Genomic DNA, 19451 nt, shown 5'->3' on the forward strand with positions numbered 1-19451 from the left:
TGAGTAACCATGTTTTCAAGGGATATCCCTTGTCCCCCAGGATGTGTCCATGCACTTTGGGGGTTGGAATGAAAATCTGAGGCAGCCTGGGAGGTTGAAGGATTCATGGCAGCTGTCAGGAAAGTGAGCGCACACAAAGAACAAGCTCTTGTGGTATTAGGTAATTTGGATGTTGAGGGAATGGAAGCCCTTCTGTTGATGAATCTGAGTTGACAGTCAGTGGGTGCCTTGATGTCCCCATGGATATAGTTGATGATGTCCTGTACCTGGAGGAATCCAATGCAGGAGGCAGAACCCAATGCCCACTGCTCCTGAGAAGCCCACCCATCAATAGATAAATATGTTGTCCAGATCTGGCAAAGAGGCCTTTGATGTCTTGACATTGAACCCTGCCTGGCAGCGATATTTTCAGCTTCCACCCCCATCTCCGAAGAGCGTCAAAAATTCAGCCCAGACAATCAGAAAGCTAGATTACAAAAATCAAATAAAATGTGCACAGTTTTAGCAATTTATTTTCAACTGTTTTACTATGTATTTCTCTGCATCCCTCTCCAGTCTTATTGTGAAGTATTTTATTCTCTGGTGATAACAGTGGTACAAGACTGTAGTTAAGGGCCTAGAATTAACCAACCTTCGACTTCACCTCCCTTTCAATGTAGAACTATAGAAAGGAATTTTCCAGATAGGGAATCATGATTATTGCCACTCCATAACCAAGAATAAAAGTGCAGGGGATGCGATGGCCTAGTGGTATTATCGCCAGACTATTAATCCAGAAACTCAGCTAATGATCTGGGGACCTGGGTTTGAATCCCACCATGATAGATGATGGAATTTGAATTCAATAAAAGAAATCTGGAATTAAGAATCTACTGATGACCATGAAATCATCGTCAATTGTTGGAAAAACCCATCTGATACAGTAATGTCCTTTATGGAAGGAAATCTGCCGTCTTTACCTGGTCTGGTCTCCAGAGCCACAGCAATGTGGTTGAGTCTCAACTAGGGATGGGCAACAAATGCCAACAATGCCCATGTGCCACAAATTCATTTTTAAAAAATTCAAGTTCATAAGAAAGCATGAAATGAGAAATGGCCTTTCTGGAAGTATTAAAATCAATTCCCGTCATTCTGCCAAAATGAAAATTCTGGGTAAATATCAAATACTGTAAGCCATTTTCTTTATGCGATAGACTAACTTTCATTGTCAGTTTTACTTTCCAGTGTGTGTGTGATGACAAAGTTTCTTGTTTCTTTTACACAAATGTTCTTATCTCTTCAGACTCAACATTTCAGTACATTAAAGGATATGCAGATGAAAAGCCTAAAGATGGAATTTACTCCAAAGGACTACAGTGTGTAACCATTCTGATCGGAGTGTATGACAGAAGTTCTGGGCTCCCCATAATGGGTGTCATCAACCAGCCATTTGTAACTCGTGACCCAGATAGTCTCAGGTAAAAAGACAACGGATAGAGTCTTCCATTATATTAATCATTGTGTAGTAGTATGGTGCAGGTATACCAACCTCAAAGCCTGATATTGAGCATAGAAGCTATCCAATGAAACACATAAATTAATAATAAAGTTTACATCCAGGAAAAAGCTTCCAAAAATCTGCTTTTCAAATGACGACAGAAAGAATGAACGAAGGTGTTTTTTTTTGTTTTCTAAGAAAGTTAACTAGAGGCACAGTGTAATACTGACAGGATCAGATTAGCCGCCTGTGTTATTTTCCATTGTGTGGGATGAACTGATCGTATCAGTTGCCTACTGAGGTCTTTTCAAATCAGATGATTGTAGCACCAGACACTCAGCCAAACTTGCCCTTCACTGCTAGGTTTGCCTTGACCACATTAATTGTTACTCCGTTCTCCACTCTACAGCTAAATTCATGGGGGTAAGAGAAAAACTATTAACTTATACCTCCTCCGATCCTCTTGTTTCACAGCCTCCGCTCTCACTTCCAATACCATCTGAATAAATGAGAATGTCCCTACACCAACTTGCTCCGTCAACTAGTTCCCCCCCCCCCCACCACACCAATCTGATTCATACTACCCGAATCCACACCACGACATTCTGCTCACCACAACATAAAACACCCACAAAGAATAAAAAGTCACCCCATCCTACCAGCTCTGGGCGCCCCCTCACCCCACCATCCTAACAGGCACACACCAGAGACGAAAGCGTCAAGACAGGGGAGGACAACAAACTACCCTTCAGCCAAAAACCTACCCACCAACATCCCTATCAGGAAACCCCCAGGACTTTTTTTTCCCCCACTGCCTGACCTCCAGTAGCCCACCTACTACCCCCTCAGTAGCCCACCCACTAACAAAACCTTACCCCCACCACCCCCAGAAAAAACAGTATCTGACTCAGCAACAGACAAAACCTCCCCAGCCAGGAAACCTCCATAAACAACTCTCCATCACACACACCATTTGGACATCCATCCCAGCCCCCAGAAACATGTAAAGCCCCAACCTAGCAGCCCCCTCCTCCTAACACACACCACCTCAACAACCACCTAAAATACGACAGAAGCAGACCATCACCCTGTTTTCCTTTGTTCTTCCCTCCCCCCCACACACTCTTTCTCTTCTGCCACATGGGGATACCCCCCATTCACCACCCCACACAAGAAAAAATTACCATGAATAATAATATATAATATCCAAGAAGAAAAAGGCCCAGGAGACAAGAAGACGGTAGCACAGTGCGGCACGGTAGCACACTGGGCGGCACGGTAGCACAGTGGTTAGCACTGCTGTTTCACAGCTCCAGGGACCTGGGTTCAATTCCCAGCTTGGGTCACTGTCTGTGTGGAGTTTGCACATTCTCCTCGTGTCTGCGTGGGTTTCCTCCGGGTGCTCCGGTTTCCTCCCACAGTCCAAAGATGTGCGGGTTAGGTTGATTGGCCATGTTAAAATTGCCCCTTAGTGTCCTGAGATGGTTAGAGGGATTAGTGGGTAAAATATGTAGGGATATGGGAGTAGGGTCTGGGTGGGATTGTGGTCGGTGCAGACTCGATGGGCCGAATGGCCTCTTTCTGTACTGTAGGGTTTCTATGATTTCTAAGACAACGAGCCACAAGATAAGGCAAGGTATCACAGGGAGTAACAAGGGTTGGACGTGAAAGAAAAGTGGCAGAACACGAAGAAAAAAGACATGTCCTCTCTCTGTCCAACCCCAAATACCCTCCACTCTCACTTCCAAAATCAAGTGTGAGGAGATGAATCACTTCTCAAAGGTCAAGGCCATCTGCGCTGAACCAGAACCAGCTTCTGCCTCGCCCAGACAACCCTCTAGCCCCTCACTCACACTAGCCTCTCTACATTGACTTTCGAACTTTTGACCTTTCAATTAGCTTGATATACAACAACACCCTTTAGCACTCTTTCAAAAACCACCACCATCATCGTATTTGCTAACTCTCATGTTCTAATCCAGCATATCACTAAAAATGACTTCTCTTCCTAACCATGCATTGTCACCTCCAATGTTCCACAATGATCCGATCTGTTCCTCCTCTACCCTACTTCCATGCTGAACTTTCTGCATGCCCAGCTTTCCTGGCTGCTGACGGAACCCAGATCTACCTCTGTTCCAATTATCTCATCTTCAGGACAAATCTGGACTGCCTGCCAGACACGACGCTATGGAATGTCCCCAACATGGAGATATGGAAAACCGATCAATTTCTCAGATGCTTCCCTCACTGGCATTCCGACCTCCATGATCCATAAACTCCGACATGTCCATAACTCCACACTAGTTTGCACCAACTGGCACTCTCTCATCACCTACCGCCACCCCTCCCCCGCCCCCACCACTGAACTATTACATTTAAGATCTTTGTCCTTTTATCTACAAACTCTTCCAAGACCTTGTTTCATTTTACCACGAAAACTTGAGTCTTAAGTCCTCTTTTGCATATCCTAGTCCTGATTCTGGTTTCTATGCATCTTTTCCTCCTGTCTCTCCACCGTTCACCTTTCAGTGTCTCAGCCTGAATGCCCTCTGCCAATCCTTTCTTCACTCCATTTTCCACCCTGCCTTACACAGTTCCTTATCGGTTAGTTCCACATGAAGTAGAAAATAAATAAAATATGGGCAAATGGAGGCAATGTATAATATTCAGAGGCAAGGTTATGATAGGTTATGGTGAGGAGTGTTAAGTACTTTTATGGATTGTCTACTGCTTCAGAGATGTCTGCCTCAGAATAAATCCAAAATCCAACGCATCCTGGCAGCCTGTTCTGTGGAGCTAAGGACTGTAGATGGTGCTCTTGTAAAATAATGAGGCATCCTCTAATGCACTACCCATTATTATAGGTTAACTGAACAGTCGTAGTAACTGAGATAAAAGCAAAATACTGCAGATGCTGGAATCTGAAAAAAAATAGAAAATGCTGGAAAATCTCAGCAGGTCTGACAGAATCCGTGAATAGAGCCAACGTTTCGACCGTTCTTCAGAGCTGACAAATGATAACTGACTTGGCAACAGCAGTACCACCTGCATGATGAGGAGGTCATTACTGAAGAGAGCAGAATGTATTTCCTTCATGTTAGTTTTAGCAAGGTGCACGTCTGACTCCATTGCTATTCCTAAATGTTAAACTATACAGGAAGTAAAGTTGGGCATAATCCTCAAGGTAGGTCTTCATATACATGCACACACACACATGTATGCACTCCCTCTTCCCCCAACACATTATCAATTCATCTAAGATTATCGGCGAAATACTGCTCTCTGTCAATGCTACTATATAATGACATACCAGTTATTGCATGAGCGATTCATAGGGTGAGTAAATTCTGACTCTCCTTTCCTTCACTTCTTCTTTTAACTTAATTATTAAGTAAATGGCAGTGGACAAAATAATCAAAAGTTAATTTTGCATTCCAGAATGATGCTGGACTTTAGGATGGCAAGGGCAGAGTGAAACTTGATAGCACACAATGTGGTTCAGTCAGACCTTGTTGAACTCAGTAGGAGTGGTGGTCGGCCATTTAGCCTTTCAAGCGTACACTGCCATTCAAGATGCTCATGGCTGATCTTCTATCTCAACTCCACCTTGCTGCATTGTCTCCATATCTCTTAATTCTCATCAGTGCCCCAAAATGTACGAACCTCTGACTTAAAAGCAGAAAATGCTGGAAATACTCAGCAGGCCTGGCAGCATCTGTGGGGAGAGAAACAGATTAACATTTCAGGTCTATGACGTTCATGGAACTGGCATTTAGCTTAAAGGCTCCATAGGGTGAATGCTAAGAAAACATTTCCTCATGACCTGGGAATCCAGAACATTATGTCACAGTCCAGGAATAAGGAGTTGTCCTTACAGACCTGAGGTGAGGTGAAGCCTCTTCACTCAAAACGTTGTGAACATTTGGAATTCTCTACTCCAGGGACCCATGGATACTCACTGAGTATGAACAAGTCAGAGGTCAATAGACTTAAAAGCAAAAAAAAACAGATGTTGAAAATCTGGAATAAAAAACAGAGTATTGGAAATATTTAGCAGGAGTGACTGTAGGGATAGTAAAGCTGTCAGACCTGCTGAGAATTTCCAGCATTTTTGTTTTTATTTCAGTGTTTGATACATCTTTGGACATTAAGAGAATGAATGGATATGGGGATGGTGCAGAAAGGTTGAGTTGAGGGAGAAAATCAGCCCTGATCTTGGTTGAAAGGTGGAGCAGGCCCGAAGGGTCTGTGACCTGCCTCTGTTCCTAACTATGCTCTTGATGTTCTAACTGGTTTAACCATGCAACAGTGCTCTATCTGGACCATCAGTCCTCACTCTGCTTTGACAGGATCATCCAATTCCCCAAAATCACTCTGGAATGCAAAGTCAACTCTTGTGTCCCCTACCAACTGTCTCTTTTTACTCCTGTCTTCTGCCTCCTTTACTTTTGTCTTCCACAGCAGGTGCAAACAACTGCTGGATGCTCCATTTCTATAACTCTGCTGCTTTCCCCTATTTCCCATGCCATTTTAGCCCTGGATTCACATCTGTCTCTACTTTCCTGCCTCCCATCAAATTACGCTGAGCTCAGCTCATCCATAAAATCCAACTCCCTTGACCCTGTACTCATTAAGTTGCTGACACACAACTTCACACCCTGACCCCTTTTCTAGCTGGCATTGTAAGTAATTCCCTTTCCTCCGATGCAGCCTCTATCAAAATCACTATTATCACCCCACCCTCAAAAACATAAACTCTATCCTTACTAATCACCCAATCATCTCCAATTTATTTTTTCTTCTTCTAGGCCTTTGACCCTGTTGTAGTGTTGCAATTCAATGACTATCTTTCCTTCACCTCTGTGAATCTCTTCAATCAAGTTTCCACTCTTGCCACAGCACTAAATGGTGCGGAGCAATTTACACAGAGTAAATCTTCTCTCATCACAGTGAATTATCTCACCTTGGCCTGATTGATGGCACTGCAACCTTTGACTTCATCTTCCTCTATTGTCCAGCTTACAGCTCCTAAGCCTGCCTTTAATTGGCTCCAATTTATCTATCAGACCATAGCCACTTCAACTCCAAAAGCAAGTTATCTCCATTCTTCTGTCCTGTTACCTCTGGAGTTAAACGAGGATCCACATTTCCTGTCTCCCTTTCCTCATCTACAGTTAAACACTGGGAAGACTAAGTCCATCTCTTAAACTCCTGCCACAGATTTCATACTCTCACCACCAATTGTATCTCCAGTTATTGCCTCAGGCTGAACCAGATTGTAATCTTAGCATCTTATTTGAGCCTGAGCGATGCTTGTGCTCCATAAATTCTTTATTGCAAAGACTGCCTACTTCCATTTCTGCATTATCACCCATTTGCCCTATCTCAACTTATCTGCAGCTGAACGCCCCAAGCAAGCCTAATCACATGCAAGTTTGACTTTGCAATGTTTTACATCCTCTCATGGGCTCTCCAATGGCTCAAGCTTAAAATTATCATTCTTGTGTATAAACCTTGTGGCTGTCTTGCCTCTCTCCAATTCTGTAACCTCCTTTCACTCTACAAACACACCAACCACCTTTCACTTTCTTATCACCTTACCCACTCACCTCTGTGCTTTTGATCAATGTCACACTCTGACATTTCCTTTCAAAACCCTATCACTTCTCTCCTGCTTTGGAACACTCTACCTAGCTTCTTTGACATGTTTTTGGGCGCCTCTACTGATATATTTTCTTTTGACTCAGTGTATACTCATCTTGATTGTGCTTCTGCGAAGCAACTTGGGAGGTTAGCCCAGCTTTAGAAGTTTTACATAAATGCAAGTGTTTACTGTAGTAAGCTAAGGACATCCTCCTGCCTTGAAAGTGCTAATTATCTTTTATAATAAATACAGAAACTGTTGGAAAAGCTCAGCAGATCTGGCAGCATCTTAAGAGAGAGAAAGAGTTAATGTTACGTGTATGTATGACTTCTTCAGAGCTAAAGAGAGGTAGAAATATGATGGACTATATACTGTATAAGAGGGGGTAGAGCAGCTGGAACAGAGAAGAAGGTCAGTGACAGATAGGAGCTCAGAGAGATTGCTATGAAGATTAGTAGGGCCTGAGACAGAGGAAGCGTTAATGGCAGTGTGAATGTTTACAGAAGATGTTGTTAGTGGCATTAAGGTAGATAGGAAAACATGTTAATAGGAGAACAAAGGTCAGCGCTCAGTGGAAGCAAAACTAAAGAACAATGACAGATGGCCCAGATTGAGAGTGGGTATTTCTGTTCGGACACAAAATGTTTTGGATAAAAATGGGTCAAGATGAAAGAGAAAGATGACAGTCTAAAGTTGTTAAACTCAATGCAGAGTCCCCGGGGGCTGTAATGAGCCTAATTGGAAGATGAGGTGCTGCTCCCCCAGTTTAATTTGGACTTCACAGAAGCATTACACCTGACCAAGGACAGACATGTGGGCATGAGAGCAAGATGCTAAGTTATCTTTTATTGTTCGCTAAATATTATAAGACATGATACAATTTGCGTGAAATTACATCATCAAACAGTGTTGTGGAGCCGTTAATGTCTGTTATCACAGTGGAACTAATGGGTGTTTAGTCTCTTTCTGCAGAGAAAAATTATCATACAGACTGAAATATCTCCATAAAATTTATACGATATATCTATGTAGTTGTAAAAGTTATTGTGAAAATCATTCAAAACAACTGCTTCATCTAGATATTTTGGACGCTTATTCATTTGTTCGGCAAGGGTATTAAACGATACAGTACTAAGGAGGGTAAATGAAGTTAAGCTGTAGATCAGCCATGATCTAACTGAATGGAAGAACAGGTTCAAGGAACTGAATGGCAATCTCCTCCTGCTCTTGCGTATTTTTTCTATATAAATGGACCAAAATAACAAATCCTCATTTAATATCATTGCTTTTCTCCTCAGATGGCAAGGGCAGTATTTCTGGGGGCTGTCTTATGAGGATATCAACATATGTTCATTGCAAAATCAGGATGTAAATGCTACTTCCCAAACAACCGATGATCTGTGCGAGGATTCAAGGCAGGATGAAGACCCGCAACCTGGAGATGATAAATTGTCAGCTGTGATCAGTACAAGTGAAAATGAGAGTATCAAGTCGGCATTGTCGATGCTAAGACTGTACTATGCAGCTGGTGCTGGCTATAAGAGCCTCTGCGCTGTGCAAGGCTTTGTCAGTGTCTATCTTTTGTCTGAGGACACTACTTTCAAATGGGACTGCTGTGCACCTCATGCTATATTGAGGTCTTTGGGAGGCGGGATGGTAGACTTTAGAGAATGCTTGAAAAGAAGAAAAGATGGTAATTTGGATGAACTTCCTGAGCTGATCTATAATACACCAGCGAACGGAGCTACTGGAGTAGACAGGTGGGCCAATAAAGGGGGTTTAGTAGCTTACAGGTGTCCCAAGCATTTGGATACCATTATGAACATCATTTCTAAAGTAAACCTCTGATAACAGTTACATTTTTAAATTGCTTTTCCATTTAAAAGGGTAATTAATAATACATTAAAATGTATTTAAAATACAAAACAATACATACATCAGGTTTGGACTTCATGCTTCAGTCAGCAATATAACGAAACCAAAGGTAATCTTGCATTATAGAGTCGGGTTCACAGTATGAAATTTAAAAAGAGATAGTGTTTAAGCAAAAATCAAGAGCACTAGCATGGTGGCTAAACCTCAAGATTATAAGATGTTATATTTAACTACTGTGCAAACTCTAACACTATAAATGCCACAAATATATATCTATTCCAGTGACACTGAGTGGAATTTTAATCACAGCATGCTGTTCCCAACAGCGGAAGGGGAAGTAGGCACTTCTTCCACTCTTGCTTTTTTTGGTCCCCATGCAATTATAATTAAAATTTAAAGTGCTTACGGTGTGCACAGGAGACATGTGCAATCACGCAGTGGTGAAACTTGCCGTCCGCTGACAATGCTGCAGCCAAGGGTGGGCTAGAAAAGAACCTCCTGGTCAAACAGGAAGGCTCTGCATCACAGCCAAAACCTTCCTGCCCAACTCCATTGCCATTAACTTGTGACTAATTGAGAGCAAAAAGGTGGGTGGCATGGGTGTTTTTTCAAATCTAAATTTCACTTCTAAATATTACATTGGCTTCACTTTATTCATGTTGGCATAATTATTGAGATTAGCTTAGTCAGAGAACTAAATATGCTGACACACCTTACAGTTAGAATGCATTGATGGGGAGTTAGGGACATTTCTTTATTGTGGAAGAAATTATGATGTGTTTTTGCATTCATTCTTTATTGAATGTTCTTGCTAGTGTCCAGTGTTGTACTTTGCACTATGTGGGATACTTTATTTTCAAATTCAGGCTCAGGTCAATAAGCTCATTATGGACTATATATAAACTATACCTGACAACGTGTGTTATTTCCAAATTAAAAAGTGCCAATTAATTAGATCAAATTAAAGTGTGCCAACATCCTTTAAAATTAAAAGCTGTCTGAATCACATCTTTTCTCACTTCCAGACTGGAACACCTTGACATATGGATTAGAATATTCAATTTTAATACATATCTGGTCCTATGAATATATTGTGCTTCAAAATGTTTTCATCAATTTATGCATTTTAAATTTACTTTAGTGTAAACATAAAATAATAACACATGGATTTATAGAATCTTACAATGTTAAAATAGTTCAAAGCAGTTGACATGAGGAATTGTCTTTCGAAATGCAATCTCTGCTTGAGGTGAATGAGATCCATCTTGGGGACAACACTCATGCTGCGCAAATGGAAACATGCTTGTTACAGCAATTGGGATCAGAGACCTGGCTGATTTTTGTTTTGTTCCTCTTTAGCCATGAGACACTTGCAGCTCCCCTATGTAACTATTCTGACTGAGACCAGGGACGGAATTTTATACTGGCGAGATTTTCCAGTCCTGCCAAAATCAATGACTTTTTAATGACTCGCTGCATTTTACAACCTCACCCATTCAGACAAGGGGAGAACATGCAGATTCCGTACAGTGACCCAAGGACAGAATTGAACCTGGGTTGCTGGCGCTGTAAGGCAGCAGTGCTAACCACTGTGCCACCGTGCCACCCTGTTTTGACCACCAGTGGGAATATTTGTGCATGATGGGTGTCGGTGGTTAGTGCTACTGCCTCATAGCACCAGGGACCCGGGTTCAATTCTGGCCTCGGATGACTGTCTGTGTGGAGTTTGCTAACCACTATGTGGTTTCTCCCTGTGTCTGCATGAGTTTCCTTCAGGTGGTGCTCCAGTTTCCACTCAAACTCCAAAGATGTGTGGGTTTGGTGGATTTGGTCTTGCTAAATTGCCCCTTAGTGTCAGGAGGATCAAATACATGGGGTTACGGGGATAGACCTGCGTGGGATTGTTGTCGGCGCAGGCTTGATAGGCCAAATGGCTTCCTTCTGTGCTGTAGGGTTTCTATGACTATGATTCTGTTCATCATACAAGTTGTGGGAGCCTGGGGCAGGATGGTGGCATAGTGGTTAGCACTGCTGTCTCACAGCACCAGGGATCTGGGTTCAATTCTGGCCTTGGGTGACTATCTGTATGAAGTTGAGTTCTCCCCGTGGTGGCGTGGGTTAAAATAATTCCCTTTTAGTTCAGTGGGAAAGTGCACTGAACTAGCACAAAGCCAAAGGCTTGCTCACAAATGATGCAGTGCAAACAAGTAAGGATGAATCAATTCTGTTAAATCAAATCAAAAGTATTAATTGGTGCTAATAGTGTGGTGCAGAATGCCTAAGGGACCAAATTTTCCTTTACATTGTCAACAACTATCTAGACTATCCACTAACTCTCGAAGATGGATTTCAATATGCATAAAACAATAGAAAAGGATCCGTTACCTCTGTTATATTCTTCAATTCTTATGCATTTATGTTTTACAGTAAGCTCATATTTATGGTGCATAACTAAACTGCAACCCTTACTGAGAGTGAGTGCTGTCGTTTTACTGAACTTTGTGGGCCAAGTGGGTAAAGGAAAGCTTTTCAGTGGTTTGTGTCTGCTTACATGAGCTTTTTGCCATAAACATACATACATGTATGATATATTATAATTAAATGGTGATGTTACCAGTATTGATATGCAATCTATGTGTACGATACCATATAAATAATTTTGCACTGAATGTTCATGAAAAATGTTCATGAATTATGAAATACATTTGTATGTATCTAATACATATGTATATTACATTACTATGGGTTAATGTAATTTAATACATCTATAAATTAAGGATGCAGAACACAGTAAATTCTGTGGACTGTCTCATGTGTACTTACTCCTGAATGTTACAGGCACGTGATTGTATGGAGACTTTCTCATGACTGAAAGCTCATGCATTCTACTCTGTCCCTATTTTGTTCATTGTCTCTTAATTAGATCAAGTTTCCTCCTCCAACCATTTATTCCTCTGACCCCTGCTTTCCTGACTTGAGGAAGTTACTTATGCTGGTTTGTTCCCTCCCAAGCAGACATTTCCTTTGTGCAGTTTGAGATCTGATCTTACTGCTGCTACACCTGACATACATACATGCACTTCTCTTGACCATTCCCCACATTGTAGGCAGGAAATAAAAGATGGACCGATATATGAATCGCAGCCCATAGTGTACCAGGATCACATGTTACCATGGCTAAGAGCCATTAAAATCACTCAGACTAGGGACTGAACTTGAGGCCTTTTTGTGATTACACTTTGAATGCATTTTACATATTTTGGTACTGAATCAACCAATAAACCGATTTGTTTTTGTCAAATGTAGTCTGAGGTTGGACATCTAGCTTATACTCTAAGTGAAGGCTGCTGTTAACTCCTGGGGGCATTTTTCCTCATAGGGGAATGCGTAAATTGGGGAGGGTGGTATTAACTCTTGGAGAAACATGAGCTTGTTGGGAAGCTGACTCGAACTCACTGACTTCTGCATTTAACTCCAGCGTGTTAGGTTGCATGTGAGCAGTCCGCTCAGTAGAGGCAAGCTGTCAATTTGAATATTGGCCTGTAACTTCCTCAAAGTGGGAATCAGTGTTGGATTGCCACTCTGTACCCACTTAACTACATCAAATTACTCCTGTGCCTGTCTCATCCGACCTTCTGACTTAGGCTGGGCGAGATCCAGGCAACGTAGCTGTCTCCAAGTCCATCACAAACTACAGGAGAGGCTAATTGAAAAAGGACCTGCCATATTTTTTTATAGCACTAGTTGCCGTAAAGCACGCAAGTTCAAATACCCATTGAAATTGACAGGCCAGCGGTGAATCAATAGGATTTGGGGAAGCTGGGGAGAAGGGGTCAGACCTCGGGGGAGGGGGGGTGGGGTGGTGATTGGGTGGATTCAGGTTGGGCCTGCTGGGTGAGGAGTCCAATTTAATTGGACCTTGGGGGAAGAAGGGGTAGTGGTGGTGGTGAAGGGGTTTGTGATTTAAGTCACATTTTGGGATGGTTCACAGCATAGCACATTTGTTAAAGTTGAGGTTTATTCATTAGTCACAAGGCTTACATTAACACTGCAATGAATATACAGTTAAAATCCCCAGTCACCATGCTTCGGCGCCTGTTCGGTTACACTGAGGGAGAATTTAGCATGTACCTAACCAGTACGTCTTTCAGACTGGGAGGAAACTCGGGCACCTGGAGGAAACCCACACAGACACGGGGGAGAACGTGCAGACTCTGCTCAGACAGTGACCCAAGTCCCTGGCACTGTGAAGCAGCAGAGCTAACCACTGTGCAACCACGCCACTCAGTTTGCACTTCTGAACAATTGCCGTGCAAATGCTTACCTGTGAAGTTTCAAGAGAAATTCCCCAGCTATTTTTGCGATATCCCCTCAACCCAATGCTGGGGAGCTCGGAAGTTCCAACTCCTTCAGTACGTTTATCATTCAATGACAGTAATTTCAACATATCTTTTGCAATTTACCTAGGTACATAGCTTTCCAAGCTTTCTGGAACTTGCCACTTATGAACAAAGTGAGAACAGTGCAGCAATCGTGGGGCTGAAGGCCTGACAGGGAAATATGCAAAGAATTATTGAAACTCAAGCTGCTGTTTTGCATATTTGTGGGAAAAGCTTTGCCCATAGTAACTGTGCAGAGAAGTTCCACAATTTTAGAAGTTACTTATACAATTTTGCAGGTGGTCATCTACAATTTGGAGCTTTGCATGTTTCATCTACACTTTGGAGCCCTGATTTATCAGATTAGCGTGGGGGCCTCTAATGCTATGCTGCTTTGGACCTCAGATGAGGACAGCATAATGAACTTCAGCAACAATAGCACCACTAGCAACAACATCAATAACAGCAGCTCCACCTTCTACTCAGACTTGCAGCTCCACAAAAGACAGAGGGTTACTGGTGCAGCTCACAAAAGGTCATACCCTATATGCAGGGGGCTACAACAAAGGATAAACTTCTCGCCATTTCTAAACACCAATATCTGAGGAAACTCAGACGGTGGCAGACATTTGCAGCTTTCTGGAAGGATTTCTGCAGACAAGTAGGCCCGAAAGCCATATTTAGCCAGCAACTGTCAGCAATACCACCACCCTCAGCTTCTTTGTCCCTGGATACTTCCAGAGCACTGCTGGAGACATTTGCATGAACTTGCAGTCAGCAGCCCACAAATAGATAAAATAGCTGACTGATGGCTTGTTTGCCAGGTACGGGAAATTATATGCATTCAATCACAAGGTTTCCTGTCAGAATCCCATATTTGTGGCTCTGGTTGGCTTCCCATCGGTGCAGGGCATCATCGACTGCACAGACATGGCAATTTAAACACTTATAAATCAGCCAGGAGCATTTATCAACTTCCAGAGCTTCCACTCTAACAATGTGCACCTAGAATGCAAGAACAAATAAAAACCTTTCTGAGCAGATATTATGATGTTTTCATAACAGAGCACCTTCCTGATCTCTTTACACCCTTAATAAACAAAGGACAGCTATTTAAGAAGTGGCTGATAATATTAATGAGAAACCTGTCCGTAGGCCCAGGAGTGATACAGTTAAAGCTTTAAGAATACAGATGTGTCACTGAGTAAGCTATATTCATAGTACACACATGGTACACAGTGCTGAATAGATCTGGAGATGCCTTTCAGTACACATCAGCTGGGTTCTTCAGAAGAGTTGTAGTGTTTGCACAGCAGTGAGGTTTGGACCCACAGGAATATAAGAGCACAGAACCTCTTCAGACGGCTCCAAGGAGAAGGAGGGGGTGATTGTAAGTGATGTGGGCCATACACCAGCAGCGGTGCTCGATGCTGCCGGGAATACTGGGATCAATGTTCCCTTCAATTTTTTCCATCCAAGTGCAGAATAAATTTTGTAATATGCACCAATATCAAGATCGTAATATCTTTAAAAGTAACTCATTGTGGCTTCAAGTTTTAATAGGTCTATTACCAACAATATTCATATATGTACAAACTAGGTTCTGATACAGCTGCAAAACACGCCTGCCCACTTCTCCTCCCTGTCTCCAGCTAAGGTTCCTCTCCAACCCAGGATGCTCGCCCTTGCGTCCAATTGGCTCAGCTTCCTGTGTTGCCTCTCTATAGGGTCCAGTCTGATCACATGGTCCTCAGGGATTGTCCCCTTAAAGGGGAAATGCTACCACACTCCTTCTCCCTCTAACTGCTGAGTTCACCTATGATTGAAACATAAGGAACTTCATTAAACAGAGGCATGCAAAACTCAACAAGACATCCAGAACGCCTCAGGAAAAGCTCGTCACAATTTCAGTTGGTCAGAAGACTTCTGGATCCTGGAGGAATGTCTCAATTCAGTCTTATGATCTTTGGTGAGTGATGAATCTGGGCAGACAGTTGCAAAAGGTAAACTCATCAATCCGGGGTCGAGATCTTCCTCAGTAGCCACTGCCCCCTCAGCTATAGAAACTGCTGGTTGCTTCGGTTCCACATTTATAACAGGGATTCATTTATCAGCAACTGATGAACCTGATCTACCACAGGAGATGCCCGTCGATTCCCTGTATCAGACTCAACACTACTGCTCAAGTGATCCACATTTTTTTACACAACGGTCTTATACTTCGACAACATAGGAAACTGGTCCCGTTCTTTCCACAATTTTACCAGCTACCCATGTCGGTCTTGCTCCAAAGATTTTGGCCAGGATTAAATCATCAACTTGGAATACTCTGTCCTTTTTTCTCGGGTCATGATTTTCTTTCTGGGAGGCTTGTCTAACTCCACCCTCCCCGCCAATTTTGGGAATATCATATCCAATCCTGTCCATAAGCGGCGTACCACTAGTAATTAAGCTTGTGACCCCTGTGGTTGCATTTGGCGTGGTATTGTCTCTCAACAAGAAATTTGCCAAACATATAGGCAATGGCCTATGAACTTGCTTTTTAATTGATGATTTGAATTTTTGTGCAGTTTGTTCTGCTAACCCTTTGGAAGCCGGTGGTAAAGGGCTGATCAAACATGCTGAATACCATTTAACTTGAATTTCTGAAATTCCTCCACTGTAAGTGCTGTGCCATTGTCTGACATTAAGACCTCTGGGATACCATGGATCACCAGTTGATCCCAAGAGGCCCGCAGAGCATGCCATCGATAGCCCCCTGCAGATGGGGCATCCTGCCGATGGCAGTGAAGCCTGCAATCCGGGTATCCTGTTGGGCCCGACCCCGGTTAAAGTGGATGTAGTGGCCTGCCTGGGCATACAGGGGCATCCATCATCTCACAAATGCATTTGTGCACAGGGGACTGGGAGATGCTGCAGAGATCTCCACTGGAAGCCTAGAAGGACACGGTGGCATGGAAGTTGAAGGCCACCATCACCTTCACTGTCAAAGGGAGCGGGTGTCCTCCTGCCCCATGAGATGCCACACTGTCTCCTTGCTGAGATGCAATCTGCGGCGGCACACAGCATCCGGCATGCAGGTCCTATAAAGCCTGGGTATCCGTCTCCACTGTGTTCTGCACCATCCCCCCACCCCCACCCCCACCCCTCGGGCTGATGGGCGGCCACGTCCTGGCCCCGACCGGCGGCTCCTGCCCTCCTGCTGCGGCCTCTGGCCTGGGCTGGCATTGCCATGGGCAGCCGTTTCCCTCATCAGTCACAGCGACCACAAGTATAACTGCCAGCTCTGCTGGCTCTAATGCAAAATCTATTGTTGCTCTGGTGGAAGAGGGGGTGAGAGAGAGAGATAGAGATTGAGACAGGCAGTCAATTTGTAAGGTTATCCATTCTGAGCCCTTCCATCCATCCCAGCAACCCTTGTCCCCATGAGTCTGGACGCTGGCAACCCAACATCATCCCTGGTGTCAAGCACCACCTCAATGCGCTGCTGACCACTGCCACATCATCGCCGTGGGTGGGCACGGGGAGCATATGGGTGGCTGTGAGGAGGTCCCCATTGGGAACCCTTGAAGCATAGACCTGAGTGCACCCTCATGAATAGGGTGCAGTGGCTTCCAGGAATGGTTTGCAGTTCAGACAGACGGGATAGGGGCACCCTCATGACTTTATTGTAGGGAGCATCACAGAATCCCCCACTGAGCCCCCCCCCTTCCCGGAGGCAGACCCCCGGCAGTGCACGTCCCCTCCCCCAGCCCACCTCGATCGTTGGTCTCCCTCCATCCCAGACCGATCCTCATGCAAAGTGGCAGTGGGATCCCCACCTGCACCAATTGTCCCCTGGGCCCCACCCACAATAGCCCCCCCCCCCCCTTGGCACTGCCTGATGCCTGGTGAGCAAAGTGTCGATGCCCAGGTGCCCCCTGGACATGGGCACTTTGCCCCTTGGGCAGTGCCAGGGGTCACAGGCTGGCATTGCCAGGGTTTCCATGCCCAGGGTGCACCAGCCCCCTGCCCGACCCCCTGGGGGGGCCGATTGCCCCCCCTTCACTCCGACGGGGTCTCCCGCTAGTCCCCCGAATGTAGGGAACTAGTGTAAACCCCGCCGGAATGAAGTTACTCCTGGTGGGGTGGGAAATTCAATCGGGACCGATAAGTTCCGTGCCGGACCTGATAAGCGCATTTAAAATACATGTAAAACATATTCAAATAACTTGCCTCTCTTCCCGCCGGACTTCCGCGCATTCCTGGCAGCGCCATTTTATTTCGGTTGGGAGATGCGCGCGGATTGTAAAAGCTCGCAGGGAACCAGAAAAATGGCCGACATGCGCATCCCTCTATCCGACCCACCAAAAATTTGCGGGTCGCAATGGGAGAATCGGGCCCATAATTTCTGCACCAGCAAGTTTCTTGGGAGGGCTGTCCTCCATATCGGAAACAAGCTTCCACTCCCTCCAGAGCATTCAAGAGCATTCAGTCACAAGTGCCACCTCCACACTTTTTTCTAAAGAAATTTTGATCTCAGCCAGTAATTTCTTCCGTATTATGAGGCTGTTTATCCCGCAGACCAAATGGTCTCTTAACATATCCCCTCAAGCTGGCCTGAGTTCTGCTAACCCTCTCAATCTGGCCACAATACCTGAGACAGTCTCCCGTGGCTCCCGGACTGCTGAGTGAAATTTATGCCTCAACATGATGATTGAAGGTCAGGGGTTAAAATTATTTTTGACCATTCAATTATCTGGTCAAAAAACTGTGGGGACGGTCTTACCATTTCACCCTGCTGGCCGATGGTCAGGCGAGCCAGTAAGACCGCAAAAGAGCTGTGCCCAATTTCCCACCTCTCATGATCTTACCGGCACCGGATATCCAGTGAGGCTGATTGTAATATTTAAGTGCATTTTAAAGTAGTATTTAAATATTACAAGTGAGCCCGGGTCTCTGTGGTCTTACCGGCATAATTACTTCAAAGGCAACTCGTAGTGGCTTCAAGTTATAAAGGGTTTATTACCAACAATATTTATATATGTGCAAACAAGGGCCTGACAGAGCTGCAATACATGTCTACTCTCTTCTCCTCTTTGGCTCCAACTGATGTTCCCCTCTGACCCACGATACGCACTCTTCACCCCATTGTCTCGGCTTCCTGGGCCATAGGGTCCAGCCTGATCTCATGGCCCTCGGTGATTGCCCGCTTAAAGGGACCACGCTACCACAAAGGCAATATGCTGATGTGTGCCACCAGTAGAAATAAAGAGCTTATATATTTGTCCGAGTCTGATCTATATGTGACTCCAACCATGGTAGGCAGCCTGCAGCCTGGGAGCCACATGCGGCCCATCAGGGTTCTGAGTGTGACCTACGAGACATCTTTTTGATTGTTGCCTGTGTGCAGAGTTGCCACATTCCACTGGTTTCCATCCGTGGAGCTTTACTCCTACTGGTATAACTGAATTGATACGCAAGTAAAGCAAGGGCACGTCATGACTGTGAGAGCTGTGCACTCCCTATGCATCCAATCAAGCGTAAATATTTATTTTGTTTTTACCACTTTAAGTTCTATTGATGAATGAATGATTAAGTATTTTCTATAACTTGTGGTGAAATATTCAGTCTGTATTAAATGTATTCAATTTTATTCAAGGGTCAGAGTTAGTGAACATGCCTGATTTCAATCTTACAGTCCACTGAGATGAAAGAGGGCCATTTATGCTCACTAGTATAGCTTGCCCATCACTGCTCCAGACCAACAGCAATGTGGTTGTCTCTTAACTGTCTAGTAAACCATTCACTTGTCAAGTAGGTGGCTCACTGCCATCTTTTCTAGGGCAATTAGGGATGGGCAATAAATGCTGTCTTTACCAGCAACACCCATACCTCAAGGATAAAAAGTACTTAATTGTCATTGGGAAATCCTGAGGTCATGAAAGGTACTACATAAATGAAAAAACTTTCTGTATTACAACATTTTGATGTTGCCGTTTGTTCTTTTGCCAATCACCTCAATCAATGTTCTCTGGATCTAGGCTTTTCCTCCAATAGGAACCAATTTCCCAGGAACCATTCCAGCAAATTG

At 44.0% G+C, this 19451-nt stretch overlaps 1 protein-coding gene across 1 annotated transcript in view; it reads left to right on the forward strand.

Moving 5' to 3' along the window:
- Positions 1–12165, forward strand: part of LOC144503759 (inositol polyphosphate 1-phosphatase-like) — a 239691-nt gene extending 227526 nt beyond the window's left edge. Inside the window, exons 7-8 of the mRNA XM_078228593.1 lie at positions 1283–1457; positions 8423–12165. Coding sequence (XP_078084719.1) covers positions 1283–1457; positions 8423–8972 — 725 coding nt within the window. The 3' untranslated portion in view covers positions 8973–12165. The remainder of the gene's footprint in view (positions 1–1282; positions 1458–8422) is intronic.
- Positions 12166–19451: the final 7286 nt, after the last annotated feature.

The sequence above is a fragment of the Mustelus asterias genome, chromosome 14 (genome assembly GCF_964213995.1).
Source record: "Mustelus asterias chromosome 14, sMusAst1.hap1.1, whole genome shotgun sequence".
NCBI lineage: Eukaryota > Metazoa > Chordata > Chondrichthyes > Carcharhiniformes > Triakidae > Mustelus > Mustelus asterias.